This window comes from Coregonus clupeaformis, chromosome 24, assembly GCF_020615455.1.
Source record: "Coregonus clupeaformis isolate EN_2021a chromosome 24, ASM2061545v1, whole genome shotgun sequence".
In the NCBI taxonomy this organism is placed as follows: Eukaryota; Metazoa; Chordata; class Actinopteri; order Salmoniformes; family Salmonidae; genus Coregonus; species Coregonus clupeaformis.
The window spans coordinates 11,658,602-11,678,343 of record NC_059215.1 but is presented as its reverse complement, the minus strand read 5'-3'; the positions used below and the strand labels follow the sequence as shown (position 1 = coordinate 11,678,343).

At 45.2% G+C, this 19,742-nt stretch overlaps 1 protein-coding gene across 1 annotated transcript; it reads left to right on the top strand.

Moving 5' to 3' along the window:
• The first annotated feature begins 25 nt into the window (after window positions 1–25).
• Window positions 26–18,207, top strand: LOC121538029 (serine/threonine-protein phosphatase 6 regulatory ankyrin repeat subunit C-like). Its single transcript, XM_041845765.2, has 26 exons — window positions 26–248; window positions 544–630; window positions 955–1,033; window positions 1,271–1,341; window positions 1,439–1,639; window positions 1,836–1,923; window positions 2,184–2,326; window positions 3,419–3,631; window positions 3,867–3,945; window positions 4,050–4,247; window positions 4,416–4,533; window positions 4,631–4,699; window positions 4,919–5,059; window positions 5,166–5,228; window positions 5,376–5,487; window positions 5,605–5,676; window positions 5,826–6,027; window positions 6,245–6,332; window positions 14,011–14,128; window positions 14,346–14,565; window positions 14,742–14,829; window positions 15,364–15,447; window positions 15,631–15,776; window positions 15,965–16,047; window positions 16,208–16,382; window positions 16,571–18,207. Exons 1-26 carry the CDS (start codon window positions 222–224, stop codon window positions 16,822–16,824), a joined length of 3,219 nt encoding a protein of 1,072 aa, XP_041701699.2. The 5' UTR covers window positions 26–221; the 3' UTR covers window positions 16,825–18,207.
• Window positions 18,208–19,742: the final 1,535 nt, after the last annotated feature.

Here is a 19,742-nt window from a genome sequence, read left to right as displayed (position 1 = left end):
CATTCCTCTTAAACACAGCGAGGCCCTCGCAGGTCAAAACGTGGGACTGCGCATGTGCACGATAGCAGAACTAACAAACAAACATCCGGCAGAGACGGACAGCAAACACCGACCAAGAACTATCTTACAGATAGCTAGCTATCTACATGGGTTAACTATCGTTTACTATACCTTGCAGTTCCACCCTAATGAAGGAGCTCCGTCCTGGCTGACTTTGGGAGATGGGAGTACACAACATTACAGACCAGGTGAGCTAGCATGCTAGTTAGCTAGCTATCGCGTTAAATGAATAGCCTATTTGGCTGGCTAGTTAGCTAGCTAATCCAGTGTTTTGATTAAATTTTCCTGAAAGTTGACCAGTGCAATAACGTCACTGGTGCAAGTATCTGCAAGCAATGTGTCGTAGGATTGCTAGCTAACGTTAGCTAAACCTCGGCCCGGCCTGATGCGGATTGATGCTGTCTGCAAACTGTTCACTTGACTTAGCTAGATGCGATTTCTTGCTAACCACACAGTCTGACGTTCTCCTGTGCTTATCCGCAGCCTCCACTGGTCCAAGCAGTTTTCAATCGGAATGCCGATGAAATTCAACTACTATTGCACAACAAGAAAGAGGACGTCAATGCACTGGTATGTTTGTGCCAGTGCTAGCTACAGCTCGTGCTAGCTATAGCTCTGGTTTATGGCGTGTTGATATTGTAGCTAGCTACTGTATCGCAACATTTTCCCAGTTAGTTATTACAAGTAGAGGGGTGCCAGGTGGATCCTTTTCCCAGTTCATGTGATGAGGCATAATTATATATCTACAATAATAGTAGAATGTCAACAGAAGGCCTAAATGTAGATCTTTCAGCAATATTTCATCAATATACTTATTGGTGGCTGTCGGTGTAAGAGGGAGATGGATTTTGCATCTTACTATAGATTATTAATTTGTCTTACCTTTTCCCACAGGACCAAGAGCGACGTACCCCGCTACATGCTGCTGCCTGTTTGGGGGATGTTCATATAATCGACCTCCTCATCAATGCAGGTAATTGTGACCAAAATTAACCAACCAACCACTGGCAGCTATGTTCACCAAACAGAACTGCCCACGTCTGACCTCCTGCTGTGTGTGCAATGAAAAGGTGGTTTTGGTCTACTTGCAGTTGTAGTAACACTGTATAGTGTCTGTTCATTGTTCATTAGTCTGACTACAACATGAAAGAAATGACTACTGTACTTGTCATGGCCCTCTAATATTGCACCTTGTTTTGTACACTCATAGGTGCAAATGTAAATGCTAAGGACCATGTGTGGTTAACACCATTGCACAGAGCTGCTGCCTCCCGGAATGAAGTAAGCAGTGCTGATCATCTCTCTAATGTGAAGATTATAAAGCACTGTACCATTTTTGGGGTGCTGTCAAGCCCAGTTTGATTCCTTCTCTCTCCAGAGAGCAGTGGGGCTACTTCTGCGGCAGGGAGCTGAGGCCAATGCACGAGACAAGTTCTGGCAGACACCACTGCATGTTGCAGCTGCCAATAGAGCCACGCGCTGTGCAGAGGCCCTGCTCCCCCAGCTGAGCAATCTGAGCATGGCAGACCGCACTGGCAGAACCGCCTTGCACCACGCTGCTCAGAGCGGATACATGGAGGTGAGAGGGGAGGGCTGGAAATACTATGTTTTTACAAACCATTTCAGAGTAGGAGTGTTGATCTAGGATCAGTTCTCCCATCTTATTCATTATAATTTTAAAGGAAAAACTGGTCATAGATCAGCATGCCTACTCTGAGATGCTTTTGTGAATAATGAAAATATTAATATGTAATTTTCACCTTGTCTTTCCGCAGATGGTGAAGTTGCTGCTGAATAAAGGGGCCAACTTGAGGACCAATGATAAGAGAGAGAGACAGCCTATCCACTGGGCAGCGTACTTAGGTTAGTTGGGCTTTGCACTGGGAAAACTCTTAACATGATTTTCTTAGAGTACCATAAAATCTGAATTTCATAAATTTGGCATGAATGGCAGGTGATGAAAATATTCAGTGTTTCCCAGTAAGTCCTGTTTTTAAGTTGGATGAACAATATGGATGTACTTCTCACTAGAGGGTGACATTAAAACAGTACTCCTGTGAGACCCACAGGACACACTCCCTCTCTCCCCTTCTCACACACTTCCTCTCCCATGTGTCTTATAGGGCATCTAGAAGTGTTGAAGCTGCTAGTGTCTCGGAGTGCAGACAAGGGCTGCAAGGACAAGCAGGGCTACACCCCTCTCCACGCTGCCGCTGCCAGCGGACACATTGACATAGTCAAGTACCTACTGAGGCTCGGGGCTGAGGTGAGTCAGGTCAAATTGTATTCATTTTACATTTATTTTACCAGGTTAGTCTCATTGAGATTAAACATCTCTTTTGCAAGAGAGACCTGGCCAAAATAGCAATACACAAAGTTTCAAACATTTACAACATCAAACACAAAGCACTACAGTTTTAAAAACATCAGTTGACACATTGAACAGGCACATTGGTTTTGGGAGGAGTGGTTCAACTAGGGGTCAAAACATTGACACCCGGGGCCTCCCGAGTGGTGCAGCGGTCTAAGGCACTGATCATTGCTAGAGGCGTCACTACAGATCCGGATTCGATCCCGGGCTGTGTCGCAGCCGGCTGCGACCAGGAGACCCATAAGGCGGTGCACAATTGGCCCAGCGTCGTGCGGGTTAGGGGAGGGTTTGGCCGGCTGGGATGTCCTTGTGGCTTCGGTCGCCAGCTGTACAGTGTTTCTTCCGACACATTGGTGCGGCTGGCTTCCGGGTTAAGCGAGCAGTGTGTCAAGAAGCAGTGCGGCTTGACGGGGTCGTGTTTTGGAGGACACATGGCTCTCGACCTTTGCCTCTCCCGAGTCCGCACGGGAGTTGCAGCGATGGGACAAGACTGTAACTACCAATTTGATATCACGAAAAAGGGGTAAAAAATAAAAAGCCATTGACAGCCGGCCAATTCATTTTCCACCGAAGATTTTACTATGGCTTTAAAATGATTCAAGGAGATGAGCTCCTGTAGTTTCAAGTCCTTTTGTAGCTTGTTCCAAGTAGAGGAGGCAAAGTACTGGAATGCTTTTTTACCTAGCTCTGTACGGGCCTTAGGCACCGTCAAGGAGATACAGTTCTGTGTGCGTAGGCGATATTTGTCATTAGTCAGCTGCGTGTACACCGGTAAAATGTGAGCTGTCTCAAAATGGCCTTATGGGTAAATGGATGCTCAAGATAGCCATAGGAAGTAATATTAATTGAGAGTTCTAGTCTGACCATTACCAGAAGAGACAGAGGATTATCTTTGATTACAATTAAATTCTCTCCTTTTTTAATTTTTTTTTTATATTTGTTGCTTAGCTATCTCCTCATGTCTTGTGTGATCTTGCACTCTTTCAGCTGGATGAGCCAAATGCCTTTGGGAACACTGCGCTGCATGTGGCCTGCTACACAGGCCAAGAGGCTGTGGCCAACGAGCTGGTGAACCACGGAGCTAACGTCAACCAGCCCAACAGGAGTGGCTATACCCCACTGCACCTGGCCGCTGTGTCCACCAACGGGGCCCTCTGCCTGGAGCTGCTGGTCAACAACGGGGCCGACGTCAACCAGCAGGTCTGGGCCCGTATTCAGAAAGCGTCAATGAGTAGAAATACTGATCTAGGATCAGGTCCCCGCCTGTCTATGTAAACCTATTCATTATGATCTAAAATGCAAAACTGATCCTAGATCAGCACCTCTACTCTGAGACAGCCTTACATGTTGTTTAATGGGTGGCGATGGGAGGATTTATCTGTTCTCTGCCAGACTAGTTACTTAGTTTGCCATCTTTCTCTTCTCCCTTCTCCAGAGTAATGCAGGGAAGAGCCCCCTGCACATGGCAGCCATTCACGGACGCTTCACCCGCTCTCAGATCCTCATCCAAAACGGTAACCATGACAACCCATCTGACTGAATGACGTGTTAGGATGCTTTATACAAGTCCTGTCCCACTGGTTCTCTGATTTAATGTTTCTTGTTTGTTTGTTGTTAGGTGGAGAGATTGACAGTGTGGATAAATATGGCAATACCCCCCTCCATGTTGCTGCTAAGTACGGCCATGAACTACTGATCAGCACACTGATGACCAACGGTGCAGATACAGCCAGACAAGGGATTCATGGGATGTTCCCGCTGCACCTGGCTGTGCTCTATGGGTTTTCAGACTGTTGTCGTAAGCTACTCTCCTCAGGTTGGTACTTATATACATTATATTATTCATTCAAACACGCATCTGTTGGATTCTGTTTCACAATGCCTATACACTGGAGGAGCTGTGTCTTTAGTGTCAGAATGTAGTGTCTTGTATGTTATCTGTATTTGATTGATCAGTCCTGGTTGCCTCTTCCTCTCCCCTCAGGTCAGCTGTACAGTATTGTTTCATCCATGAGTAAGGAGCACGTACTATCAGCCGGGTTTGACATAAACACTCCAGACAACTTTGGAAGGACCTGTCTACACGCTGCTGCTTCTGGAGGGTAAGACACAGAATCACACTCCAAAACTGGACCTACTCTGAACTATTGTATTGGATAATTCTCATCATGTTATTCCTCACTTCTCCGCTTCTGACAGAAACGTTGAATGTCTGAACTTGCTCTTAAGCAGTGGTACCGACTTGAATCAGAGGGACCAATCGGGAAGGTGCGTTTTTGCCACTGATTAATTTCTTTGTCTGTGTTTGTACTCAACCTGGTGTGGGTACGAGATAATAATGTTCTGTGGAATAGTCAGTGATTTGAGATTGCTGGGGTACTGTAAAAGCTCTTTGTGACGACGGCTAATGTAAAAAGTGCTTTATGAATACATTTGATTGATTTAATGCACTGATTATTAGGTGGGCCTTCTCTCTCTGTCTCTCAGGACTCCGTTGCACTATGCAGCTGCTAATGGGAGGTACCAATGCACTGTGACCCTAGTGAGTGCTGGTGCTGAGGTCAACGAGCCAGACCATACAGGTTGCACTCCCCTACACTACTCTGCTGCCTCCCAGGCCTTCTGCAGGTAGGAACTCACACACACACTCCATCCACAAATACACCAAGACGCTTTCAGGAAACATAGCTACGTGTTGAATTAGTGAATAAATGTGTTCATTCTGCACTTCCAGAATGGACCGACATTTCCCCGGGACTCTTCAGAGCGAGGAGGATGGAGATAAGGAGTCCTATTTGTTAGTTTACTGTCTGCAACCATTATTCTGTATAGTTTTTATTTTTTACATTTCTACTGATTTAAAGATCTGCTTAAAGGACTCAAAAGATGTTGTTAATTTCATGACCACTACTTGACTGTTGCTTTTGTTTGTCTTTGTTGCTAGTTGCTTGGAGCATCTGTTGGACAACGGTGCAGACCCATCCCTGGTCAACTCTAAAGGTTACAGTGCTGTTCACTATGCTGCTTCCCACGGCAACAAGCAGAACCTGGAACTGGTGAGTCCTTCTGTTTGTTCAGTACCTTGCATAGCTACAGCCATTTAGGTCAATTGTTTTTCATCATGGCTTTGCTGTATCTGTGGATAGTAATACATCAAGAATCTGTCCCTTTAGCTCCTGGAAATGTCGTTTAATGCATTGGGAGACATTGAGAGCAGTATTCCAGTGAGTCCGTTGCATTTAGCTGTAAGTGCTTTTCATTCCTAAAATCCTCTCTGTTACTTCTTAGCTTGAGACAATGAGTGTGTGTTTCCTATAGAGAAGATGCCATGTTCATATAGAGCAGCCAAAAACATGACTGTTTCCTGTCGTATCCCATCTCCTCTCCCCCTCAGGCTGATAATGGCCACTGGCAGGCATTGAGTGTGCTGACGGAGACTGCTGCATACGTAGATGTACAGGATGCCTCGGGCCGCTCTGTGCTCTACTTGGCTTCCCAGAGAGGTTACGTCCGCTGTGTAGAGGTCCTGCTGGCCCAGGGGGCCTCCTGCCTCCTCAATGAGAACAGCCACATGTGGACCCCTCTACACGTCGCAGGTACGGATCACTTCATGGTTCTTTACCCCCCTTCCCAAAGAACCAGATGTGGGTTCAAATGAATTAGTTTCAAGTTTATTTGCCATGTGTAATGAATACATGCAAGCATGTGTCCCTGTGTATGTTCGATATTGTCTGTTTTAGCAAGTATGTAATAGCTTAGAAACAAAGCAGTCAGGGTTGAATGTGTAATGAAATTATATTTGTTTCATATCAGCTGCCAACGGCCACACGGAATGTCTGCACATGCTGGTGGACAGCGGGGAGGAGGCAGACCTTACCAACATCACAGACACACAGGGACAGTGAGTAGTCTCTCTCTTTCTGGCTGCCTGCCAGGAAACGTTGTTGTTGTAATGTCAATGATTGTGTTATTTACTTTTAGTAACTCCATATACAGTTGAAGTCCTCTGTAGCTCAGTTGGTAGAGCACGGCGCTTGTAACGCCAAGGTAGTGGGTTCGATCACCGGAACCACCCATACACAAAAATGTTTTATGAATGCACGCATGACTGTAAGTCGCTTTGGATAAAAGCGTCTGCTAAATGGCATATTATTATTAGTCGGAAGTTTACATTCACCTTGGCCAAATACATTTAAACTCAGTTTTTCACAATTCCTGACATTTTAATCCTAGTAAAATTCCCTGTCTTAGGTCAGTTAGGATCACCACTTTATTTTAAGAATGTGAAATGTCAGAATAATAGTAGAGTGATTTATTTCTGCTTTTATTTCTTTCATCACATTCCCAGTGGGTCAGAAGTTTACATACACTCAATTAGTATTTGGTAGCATTGCCTTTAAATTGTTTAACTTGGGTCAAACGTTTCGGGTAGCCTTCCACAAGCTTCCCACAGTAAGTTGGGTGAATTTTGGCCCATTCCTCCTGACAGAGCTGGTGTAACTGAGTCAGGTTTGTAGGCCTCCTTGCTCTCACACGCTTTTTCAGTTCTGCCCAAACATTTTCTATAGGATTGAGGTCAGGGCTTTGTGATGGCCACTCCAATACCTTGACTTTGTTGTCCCTACCACAACTTTGGAAGTACCCTGAATCTTTTCTACAACACCCGGAAATCTGCCCCTTTATTCAATGTACCCAACGCACTAGAAGACCAGTTCTTAAAGCCTTTAGCCGTATCCTTATTCTAGTCCTCCTCTGTTCCTCTGGTGATGTAGAGGCTAACCCAGGCCCTGCAGCCCTCAGTATCACTCCTACTCCCCAGGCGCTATCATTTGCTGACTTCTGTAATCGCAAAAGTCTTGGTTTCTTGCACGTAAACATCAGAAGTCTACTTCCTAAGTTTGAGTTATTCACTGCGTTAGCACACTCCGCCAACCCTGATGTTCTAGCAGTGTCTGAATCCTGGCTCAGGAAGGCCACCAAAAATTCTGAAATTTCCATCCCCAACTATAACATTTTCCGTCTAGATAGAACTGCCAAAGGGGGTGGAGTTGCAATCTACTGTAGAGATAGCATGCAGAGCTCTATCATACTATCCAGGTCTGTGCCCAAACAGTTTGAGCTTCTACTTCTAAAAATCCACCTTTCCAGAAATAAGTCTCTCACTGTTGCCGCTTGCTACAGACCCCCCTCAGCCCCCAGATGTGCCCTGGACACCATATGTGAATTGATTGCCCCCCATTTATCCTCAGAGTTCGTACTGCTTGGTGACCTAAATTGGGATATGCTTAATACCCCGGCCATCCTACAATCCAAACTAGATGCCCTCAACCTCACGCAAATTATCAACGAACCTACCAGGTACAACCCTAAATCCGTAAACATGGGTACCCTCATAGATATCATCCTGACTAACAAATACACCTCAGCTGTCTTCAACCAGGATCTCAGCGATCACTGCCTTATTGCCTGCGTCCGTAACGGGTCCGCGGTCAAACGACCACCCCTCATCACTGTCAAACGCTCCCTAAAGCACTTTAGCGAGCAGGCCTTCCTAATTGACCTGGCCCAGGTATCCTGGATGGATATAGATCTCATTCCGTCAGTAGAGGATGCCTGGTTGTTCCTTAAAAGTAATTTCCTCTCAATCTTAAATAAACATGCCCCATTCAAAAAATACAGAACTAAGAACCGATATAGCCCCTGGTTCTCCTCAGACTTGACTGCCCTTGACCAGCACAAAAACATCCTGTGGCGTACTGCATTAGCATCAAATAGCCCCCGCGATATGCAACTTTTCAGGGAAGTTAGGAACCAATATACACAAGCAGTCAGGAAAGCAAAGGCAAACTTTTTTCAAACAGAAATTTGCATCCTGTAGCACTAACTCCAAAAAGTTTTGGGACACTGTAAAGTCCATGGAGAATAAGAGCACTTCCTCCCAGTTGCCCACTGCACTGAGGCTAGGAAACACTATCACCACCGATAAATCTACAATAATCGAGAATTTCAACAAGCATTTTGCTACAGCTGGCCATGCTTTCCATCTGGCTACCACTACCCCGGCCACCAACTCTGCACCCTCCGCTGAAACTTGCCCATGCCCCCCCGCTTCTCCTTCACACAAATTCAGACAGCTGACGTTTTGAAAGAGCTGCAAAATCTGGACCCCTACAAATCAGCTGGGCTAGACAATCTGGACCCTTTCTTTCTAAAACTAGCCGCCGAAATTGTCGCAACCCCTATTACTAGTCTGTTCAACCTCTCTTTCATAACGTCTGAGATCCCCAGAGATTGGAAAGCTGCCGCGGTCATCCCCCTCTTCAAAGGGGGTGACACTCTAGATCCAAACTGCTACAGACCTATATCCATCCTGCCCTGCCTTTCGAAAGTATTTGAAAGCCAAGTTAACAAACAGATCACCGACCATTTCGAAAACCACCGTACCTTCTCCGCTATGCAATCCGGTTTCCGAGCTGGTCATGGGTGCACTTCAGCCACGCTCAAGGTCCTAAACGATATTATAACCGCGATTGATAATAGACAGTACTGTGCAGCCGTCTTCATCGACCTGGCCAAGGCTTTCGACTCTGTCAACCACCGCATTCTTATTGGCAGACTAAATAGCCTTGGTTTCTCAAATGACTGCCTTGCCTGGTTCACCAACTACTTCTCAGATAGAGTTCAGTGTGTCAAATCGGAGGGCCTGTTGTCTGGACCTATGGCAGTCTCTATGGGGGTGCCACAGGGTTCAATTATTGGGCCGACACTTTTCTCTGTGTATATCAATGATGTCGCTCTTGCTGCTGGTGACTCTTTTTTATTTTTTTTTATTTTTTTTATTTCACCTTTATTTAACCAGGTAAGCCAGTTGAGAACAGGTTCTCATTTACAACTGCGACCTGGCCAAGATAAAGCATAGTAGTGCAATAAAACAACAACACAGAGTTACATATGGGGTAAAAACATAGTCAGAAATACAACAGAAAATATATATACAGTGTGTGCAAATGTAGCAAGTTATGGAGGTAAGGCAATAAATAGGCTATAGTGCAGAATAATTACAATAGTATTAACACTGGAATGCTAGATGTGCAAGAGATTATGTGCAAATAGAGATACTGGGGTGCAAAAGAGCAAAATAAATAACAATATAGGGATGAGGTAGTTGGGTGGGCTAATTTCAGATGGGCTGTGTACAGGTGCAGTGATCGGTAAGGTGCTCTGACAACTGATGCTTAAAGTTATTGAGGGAGATAAGAGTCTCCAGCTTCAGAGATTTTTGCAATTCGTTCCAGTCATTGGCAGCAGAGAACTGGAAGGAATGGCGGCCAAAGGAGGTGTTGGCTTTGGGAATGACCAGTGAGATATACCTGCTGGAGCGCAGACTACGGGTGGGTGCTGCTATGGTGACCAATGAGCTAAGATAAGGCAGGGATTTGCCTAGCAGTGATTTATAGATGGCCTGGAGCCAGTGGGTTTGACGACGAACATGTAGTGAGGACCAGCCAACAAGAGCGTACAGGTCACAGTGGTGGGTAGTGTATGGGGCTTTGGAGACAAAACGGATGGCACTGTGATAGACTACATCCAATTTGCTGAGTAGAGTGTTGGAGGCTATTTTGTAAATGACATCGCCAAAGTCAAGGATCGGTAGGATAGTCAGTTTTACGAGGGCATGTTTGGCAGCATGAGTGAAGGAGGCTTTGTTGCGAAATAGGAAGCCGATTCTAGATTTAACTTTGGATTGGAGATTCTTTATGTGAGTCTGGAAGTTGAGTTTACAGTCTAACCAGACACCTAGGTATTTGTAGTTGTCCACATACTCTAGGTCAGACCCGTCGAGAGTGGTGATTCTAGTCGGGTGGGCGGGTGCCAGCAGCGTTCGATTGAAAAGCATGCATTTAGTTTTACTAGTGTTTAAGAGCAGTTGGAGGCTACTGAAGGATTGTTGTATGGCATTGAAGCTCGTTTGGAGGTTTGTTAACACAGTGTCCAATGAAGGGCCAGATGTATACAAAATGGTGTCGTCTGCGTAGAGGTGGATCTGAGAGTCACCAGCAGCAAGAGCGACATCATTGATATACACGGAGAAAAGTGTCGGCCCAAGAATTGAACCCTGTGGCACCCCCATAGAGACTGCCATAGGTCCAGACAACAGGCCCTCCGATTTGACACACTGAACTCTATCTGAGAAGTAGTTGGTGAACCAGGCGAGGCAGTCATTTGAGAAACCAAGGCTATTTAGTCTGCCAATAAGAATGCGGTGGTTGACAGAGTCGAAAGCCTTGGCCAGGTCGATGAAGACGGCTGCACAGTACTGTCTATTATCAATCGCGGTTATAATATCGTTTAGGACCTTGAGCGTGGCTGAAGTGCACCCGTGACCAGCTCGGAAACCGGATTGCATAGCGGAGAAGGTACGGTGGTATTCGAAATGGTCAATTATCTGTTTGTTAGCTTGGCTTTCGAATACTTTCGAAAGGCAGGGCAGGATGGATATAGGTCTGTAGCAATTTGGATCTAGAGTGTCACCCCCTTTGAAGAGGGGGATGACCGCGGCAGCTTTCCAATCTCTGGGGATCTCAGACGTTATGAAAGAGAGGTTGAACAGACTAGTAATAGGGGTAGCGACAATTTCGGCGGCTAGTTTTAGAAAGAAAGGGTCCAGATTGTCTAGCCCAGCTGATTTGTAGGGGTCCAGATTTTGCAGCGCTTTCAAAACATCAGCTGTCTGAATTTGTGTGAAGGAGAAGCGGGGGGGGCATGGGCAAGTTGCAGCAGAGGGTGCAGAGTTGGTGGCCGGGTTAGTGGTAGCCAGATGGAAAGCATGGCCAGCTGTAGCAAAATGCTTGTTGAAATTCTCGATTATTGTAGATTTATCGGTGGTGATAGTGTTTCCTAGCCTCAGTGCAGTGGGCAGCTGGGAGGAAGTGCTCTTATTCTCCATGGACTTTACAGTGTCCCAAAACTTTTTGGAGTTAGTGCTACAGGATGCAAATTTCTGTTTGAAAAAGTTAGCCTTTGCTTTCCTGACTGCTTGTGTATATTGGTTCCTAACTTCCCTGAAAAGTTGCATATAGGGGGCGATTTGATGCTAATGCAGTACGCCACAGGATGTTTTTGTGCTGGACTCTCAGATCCACCTCTACGCAGACGACACCATTTTGTATACATCTGGCCCTTCATTGGACACTGTATTAACAAACCTCCAAACGAGCTTCAATGCCATACAACACTCCTTCAGGAGCCTCCAACTGCTCTTAAACACTAGTAAAACTAAATGCATGCTTTTCAATCGAACGCTGCTGGCACCCGCCCACCCGACTAGAATCACCACTCTTGACGGGTCTGACCTAGAGTATGTGGACAACTACAAATACCTAGGTGTCTGGTTAGACTGTAAACTCAACTTCCAGACTCACATAAAGAATCTCCAATCCAAAGTTAAATCTAGAATCGGCTTCCTATTTCGCAACAAAGCCTCCTTCACTCATGCTGCCAAACATGCCCTCGTAAAACTGACTATCCTACCGATCCTTGACTTCGGCGATGTCATTTACAAAATAGCCTCCAACACTCTACTCAGCAAATTGGATGTAGTCTATCACATTGCCATCCGTTTTGTCTCCAAAGCCCCATACGCTACCCACCACTGTGACCTGTACGCTCTTGTTGGCTGGTCCTCACTACATGTTCGTCGTCAAACCCACTGGCTCCAGGCCATCTATAAATCACTGCTAGGCAAATCCCCGCCTTATTTTAGCTCATTGGTCACCATAGCAGCACCCACCCGTAGTCTGCGCTCCAGCAGGTATATCTCACTGGTCATTCCCAAAGCCAACACCTCCTTTGGCCGCCTTTCCTTCCAGTTCTCTGCTGCCAATGACTGGAACGAATTGCAAAAATCTCTGAAGCTGGAGACTCTTATCTCCCTCACTAACTTTAAGCATCAGTTGTCAGAGCACCTTACCGATCACTGCACCTGTACACAGCCCATCTGAAATTAGCCCACCCAACTACCTCATCCCTATATTGTTATTTATTTTGCTCTTTTGCACCCCAGTATCTCTATTTGCACATCATCTCTTGCACATCTAGCATTCCAGTGTTAATACTATTGTAATTATTTTGCACTATAGCCTATTTATTGCCTTACCTCCATAACTTGCTACATTTGCACACACTGTATATATATTTTCTGTTGTATTTTTGACTTTATGTTTTTTACCCCATCTGTAACTCTGTGTTGTTTTTATCGCACTGCTTTGCTTTATCTTGGCCAGGTCGCAGTTGTAAATGAGAACTTGTTCTCAACTGGCTTACCTGGTTAAATAAAGGTGAAATAAAATAAAAATGTTTGGGGTCCATTGTCCATTTGGAAGACCATTTGCAACCAAGCTTTAACTTCCTAAGTAATATATTGAGATGTTGCTTCAATATATCCACAATTTTCCTTCCTCATGATGCCATCAATTTTGTGAAGTGCACCAGTCCCTCCTGCAGCAAAGCACCCCCACAGCATGATGCTGCCACCCCCGTGCTTCACGGTTGGGATGGTGTTCTTCGGCTTGCAACCAACCCCCTTTTTCCTCCAAACATAACGATGGTCATTATGGCAAACAGTTCTATTTTTGTTTCATCAGACCAGAGGACATTTCTCCAAAAAGTACGATCTTTGTCCCCATGTGCAGTTGCAAACCGTAGTCTGGCATTTTTATGGCGGTTTTGGAGCAGTGGCTTCTTCCTTGCTGAGCGGCCTTTCAGGTTATGTCGATATAGGACTTGTTTTACTGTGGATATAGATACTTTTGTACCTGTTTCCTCCTTGTTCTGGGATTGATTTGCACTTTTCGCACCAAAGTACCTTAATCTCTAGGAGACAGAACGCGTTTCCTTCCTGAGCTGTATGACGGCTGCGTGGTCCCATGGTGTTTATACTTGCGTACTATTGTTTGTACAGATGAACGTGGTACCTTCAGGCGTTTGGAAATTGCTCCCAAAGATGAACCAGACTTGTGGAGGTCTACAAATTTGTTTCTGAGGTCTTGGCTGATTTCTTTTGATTTTCCCATGATGTCAAGCAAAGAGGCACTGAGTTTGAAGGTTGGCCTTGAAATACATCCACAGATACACCTCCAATTGACTCAAATGATGTCAATTAGCCTATCAGAAGCTTCTAAAGCATGACATCATTTTCTGGAATTTTCCAAGCTGTTTAAAGGCACCGTCAACTTAGTGTATGTAAACTTCTGACTCACTGGAATTGTGATACAGTGAAATAATCCGTCTGTAAACAATTGTTGGAATAATTACTTGTGTCATGCACAAAGTAGATGTCCTAACCGACTTGCCAAAACTATAGTTTGTTAACAAGACATTTGTGGAGTGGTTGAAAAACGAGTTTTAATGACTCCAACCTAAGTGCATGTAAACTTCCGACTTCAACTGTAGATACAGTGTCAGGAATACAGTTTAGGCTGTTTACTGAAGATTTACAGAATCACACTGTCTGCTAGAAAGCATTGTTGTTGACGTTGTTATGTAAATGACTGTGTGGTCCTCCATATCTTCCTCCTCAGGACTCCTCTGATGCTGGCCGTTCTAGGTGGCCATACAGACTGTGTCCACCTGCTGTTGGAGAAGGGGGCCTGGCCTGACGCCAAGGACAAGAGGGGCAGCACTGCCCTGCACAGAGGGGTGAGCTACACTCCTGGAGGCTTTTCACACTACTGAGCTGAGCAGGACTTAGTGAAACTGTCCTGTGAAAAAGGTCATATTGTAGAGCTCTAGACCTAGCCTGCCTGGTTGTTATGTGATACAGAGGAACACTGCAACATTAGTTGAAAATATATATTAAAGCACTGTAAAAGTTGATGAAATATAGCTGTGTAACTCTTTGGTCCCTGTCCCGTAGGCGGTGGTGGGCCGTGAGGACTGTGTGACGGCCCTGCTGGATCACGAGGCATCTGCCCTGTGTCGGGACGGCCAGGGTCGGACCCCCCTACACTACGCTGCCTCCCGCCGCTATACTGACATCCTCGCCAGTCTGCTGCGTGCCGCCACTCGCTCCGATCCTCTGGACTCCCTATTGGACCACGATGAGTACACACCGTCTCACTGGGCCGCCTACCAAGGTCTGCATGGTTATTGGTTACATCCCAAAACACCCTCTTTCAATAAGGGTGTATATTTAAATGTATAAATGAAATGTGGGGGGGGAAACAGTTTCTGTTTTGTAGTGTGACTGTTCGTAATTCAAATGAAATCGCTATGTACATTTGAAACACACTTTTTTTCTTCCTCCTATCAGGGCATGAAGGCTGTTTGGAGGTTTTACTTGAACACAAAACATGTAGTAGCCAGGAGGGAAACTCCTTTACCCCGTTGCACTGTGCTCTGTGAGTATTCTCTAATCAATGTTTTAAACATTATAATACATTATTAGGGCAATGTCTGTAAAACAGTGTTTGGGAAAGGATCAGTAATGATGGGTTCTATAAACGGGTTGGTTGTTTAGCAACAAAACTGACGCGTGCTAAACTACAGGGTTGGCTTAGACTGTTGACAACATGTAAACTATATTTAGTCTTCAAATGTTTATTGAAAACAAATACATTTGCACAATGAGCACTTGTTGTCTCTCAAATACATCGTTACAGTTGTCGGTTAGCTAGCTAGCGAAATTTAGCCATATTAGCATAGACATCAGTCAAAACGCCTCAAGACATGGTAGCAATAACGATACAATGAGCTGAAACGAGCCACCTACGATTCCCTACATGGCAGCTTCTTGTCATTGTTGCTAGCTATCTGACCGTTCGGAATCCAGCCACATCGATGCACGCTTATCATTTTCATGGCGTTATCAGCCAACCCGTCTGTGGTCATGTTTCCTATGAGTTGGTAGTGACCTTTGATGTGTGATGTTACAGAATGAATGGCCGTAGTGCAGCTGCAGAGATGCTGTTGGAATCTGCTGGTGTACAGATGGTTAACACCAGGGATACTAAAGGAAGGTAAGTTAATTGAGAGCAAGGTGTCATTACCTTACTAGATGTTTACTTGGGTATCTCCCGTTTCATTGGTATGTCTTCTGAGCTGTACCTCTGCACTCAGTGTGGCTCCAGTTTTAACTCCTGTTTCATTGTCATGCGAGACTGAGCTTTCCAAGATTGGGCTGCCTCTCTCTTTGCCTATAGGACCCCTCTTCACGCCGCAGCATGTGCCGAGGACGTGGCGGGGCTGCAGCTGGTCCTACGCCACGGAGCTGAGATCAACGCCGTGGACCACACCGGACGCTCTGCTCTCATGGTCGCCGCCGACAACGGACAGAGTGGCACTGTGGGTAAGTCTACAGAGCACCTTTTCGTTGATGTTTTGCAAAAGGATAGAGTTAAACAGGTTCTCCCTCATCTAAGCCTATGAAGAAGAATGAACTAACACTTGATTGGAGGGAATTCATTATGTGTTGGGTAGAGCTGTAAAGATGAATCCTGTGTCATTTATCTCTTGGTTCTTCCCTGGTGTTTCCAGCCATCCTCCTGCACCGGGCCAAGGCTGACCTGACACTGCTGGACGACAATGGAAACACTGCCCTGCATCTGGCCTGCAGCAAGGTAAGCACTCCTCACAATATCATCAGAGCTCAGAAAGAAATGGAGTGTAATAACACAACATTCAAGCTTTGACTATTCAGCACCTCTGACTGGAGATTAAGGAAGTGCATGTATTGATGATGATGGTTGACGTAAGCATGTTTCTATATTTGTCTCGCAGGCTCATGAGATGTGTGCCCTGCTGATTCTGGGGGAGATCCATAACGCTACCCTCGTCAATGCAACCAACGCTGCACTGCAAATGCCCCTGCATCTAGCAGCACGCAACGGTCTGGCCACCGTGGTCCAGGCACTGCTGAGTCGAGGAGCCACAGTACTGGCAGTGGATGAGGAGGGTAAGGAGAGACACTATTCCACCTTTCTCCAAACCTCATCTTCATTTTAACATCTTAAAGTCCTAATGCTATGGGCTTTCTAATTTATTTCTGATTGTTACTTACTTAGGCATTTTTCTCCTCCTTGAGCATAGGAGACAACAGCTTTCTAGTGTATCTGGTCTGATGGTGTTTCTGTTGTTGACCAGGCCACACTCCAGCCCTGGCCTGCGCCCCCAACAAGGATGTGGCTGACTGCCTGGCTCTGATCCTCTCTACCATGAAGCCTTTCCCTCCTCTGGACTCTTCCTCCTGCTCCTCTTCCTCATGCCCCTCTTCCTCCTGCTCCTCCGTCTCTGTCTCCTCCTCCATCTCCCCCGGTCTCAACCTACTGAAGCACTGCGGCATCACCGCTGCCTGCACGCCCCTGCCCAACGGAGGCCTCCACCATCACCACGGCTAAGTCAAAGACCGCCATGGCGCCGCCGTCAGCCTGGCCGGGTGCCTTTCTGAGTGAGGTCATCCTACACCTACAATCTGACACCACTACTACCACCACCACAGGGTGACTCCCTTGAGTGCACCCACCTACATGCCTGTGTGTGTGTGTGTGTGTGTGTGTGTGTGTGTGCACGTGCGTTTGTGTGGTCTTCTCCTGAAGTGCAGTCAAACCTATATGCAAATAGAGCTCACAGCATCTATCTATCCCAGCTCTGTAGTAGTTAGTGCTTAACACAGAGAGACTGATCTCTCTTTCTGTAAGGTCACTGGAATGCTGCTGTTTGTCCCAAAATGGTTGCTAATAACCAACCACAACATCCCTAAATAATCAATCCCTTTAAAAAATGTCCCGCAAATAGGTACTTGTAGGTACTTGTCAGCACAGAAAAATGACTGACAGCTGTTTGAGTTTATTTGTAGTCTCTTGTTTAGTCACTTTTCTCATATCATTCAGTATTTAATATTATATCGGAAACTAGGACTAGTAGTGGTGGCCTTGTATAGGAATGCACAGCCTTCCCCAAAGGAGAATGATCAAACGGGTAAAATAGGGTTGAGGACTTGATGAAGGAACCATACAGAAGAAAGTCCTGCCCAAGAGTGCAATGCTAAAATATATCTATTCTGACTTTTTCAAAAATGATTATAATATGTACCTTCTGTAGTAGCCTATATTTAAACTTTTAGCCTAAAATAGTTTGGCATTTTCATAGAGCTGCTAAAGTTAGAAAAATGTAAATGTAAGCATGTCTCCTTGCAAAGGAGTACAATGCTCGGGTTGGCATTTTAGCATCAATTTATTCTCAATGCTGAAGGATTGTCTACAACACAGTTTTGTGTTTACTAAGCTAGAATGTGGTTCAAAGCATATCAGTTATGACCAAAGGTGATCATCACTACTATGGCAAAACAACAATATTTATTTGAGATGTACTGTATAGAGAAAGACGTTAGATGGATCTTGAGATACCTCGATAAATAATTGTGCAGCTGCTGAACGACTAGACAGGGAGAGTATTAGCAATGATGCCTTGGTAATTTAGGTGAAGTCTTTGGGAGCGGGCTCGCCCCTTTGCACCTCAGTGAAGCCTCTTGTATTCTGAGATTACTGCTCAGTCATTTTACAAGCCATTTCAATTTATTTCTCACGTTTTTTGTTTTTTCTTATATCATTCTCAAAAGGCTTTGGTACATTGAATTGGAATGACCTTCAGAGAGGAATCGAAATGGTGTTATTTCCCAAAATGTAGCCTAGGTCAATCTGAAATTGAATTTATACTGAACAAAAATATAAATGCAACATGAAACAATTTCAAAGATTTTACTGACTTACAGTTCATATATGGAAATCCGTCAATTTAAATTAATTAATTAGGCCCTGATCTATGGATTTCATGACTGGGAGCACAGATATGCATCTGTTGGTCACAGATACCTTTAAAAAAAAGTAGGGGCGTGGATCAGAAAACCAGTCAGTATCTGGTGTGACCACCATTTGCCTCATGCAGTGCAACACATCTCCTTTGCATAGAATTGGACAGGCTGTTGATTGTGGCCTGTGGAATGTTGTCCCACTCCTCTTCAATGGCTGTGCGAAGTTGCTGGATATTGGCGGGAACTGTTCAATGGGTGACATGTCTAGTGAGTATGCAGGTCATGGAAGAACTGGGACATTTTCAGCTTCCAGGAATTGTGTACAGATCCTTGCGACATGGGGCTGTGCATTATCATGCTGAAACATGAGGTGATGGCAGCGGATGAATGGCACCACAATGGGCCTCAGGATCTCGTCATGGTATCTCTGTGCATTCAAATTGCCTTCGATAAAATGCAATCGTGTTCGTTGTCCGTAGCTTATGCCTGCCCATACCATAACCCCACGCCACCATGGGGCACTCTGTTCACAACGTTGACATCAACGTCTGGTCTCAGACGGTCCCGCAGGTAAAGAACCCAGATGTGGAGGTCCTGTGCTGGGATGGTTACACGTGGCCTGCAGTTGTGTGGCCGGTTGGATTTACTGCCAAATTCTCTAAAACAATGTTTCTAGGCGGTTTATGGTAGAGAAATGAACATTAAAGTCTCTGGTAACAGCTCTGGTGGACCATTCCTGCAGTCAGCATGCTAATTGCATGCTCCCTCAACTTGAGACATCTGTGACATTGTGTTGTGTGACACAACTGCACATTTTCGAGTGGCCTTTTATTGTCACCAGCACAAGGTGCACCTGTGTAATGATCATGCTGTTTAATCAGCTTCTTGATATGCCACACCGGTCAGGTGGATGCATTGTCTTGGCAAAGGAGAAATGCCCACTAACAGGGATGTAAACAAATTTGTGCACAAAATTTGAGAGAAATAAGCTTTTTGTGCGTATGGAACATTTCAGGGATCTTTTATTTCAGCTCATGAAACATGGGACCAACACTTTACATGTGGCGTTAATATTTTTGTTCAGTGTTCTTAAGAAATTAAGAGATGGAGCAATACCACTGTTCCTCTCTATCGAAAAGCCTGTATCTTGACTAGTACAATGGTCAGTTCTGGTATGAGATTGAAATGCTCTTCTCTTTTCGTTTTTGTATAATTTAAGCAATATTTACTTTCTGGCATTTGAACGTTATTGACAAGACAATCATAGTCTCAAGGGCTTTTGTTTCCTTGGTAATCTTGTTTGCTGTTCTGAAACTAGGCCTAGCTACATGGACATTATCTATTCTAGACTAATGGTTGTAGTCGGTGTGTCCACTGCATTTTTCCCTGTGCCAAGAAAACATGTAAATTGATTGCCACCATGGCATCTCATTAAATACCTTTAGAACCATATGACATCTTGGCAGGATGGCATAATATGACGAACCCTAGGGTCTCACCCACTTG

Coding starts and splice junctions, on each gene's coding strand:
- LOC121538029 (XM_041845765.2), top strand. CDS start 222: ATGGGAGTACACAACATTACAGACCAG. Junction 631..954: donor AAGAGGACGTCAATGCACTG/GTATGTTTGTGC, acceptor CTTTTCCCACAG/GACCAAGAGCGACGTACCCC. Junction 4,534..4,630: donor CACGCTGCTGCTTCTGGAGG/GTAAGACACAGA, acceptor CGCTTCTGACAG/AAACGTTGAATGTCTGAACT.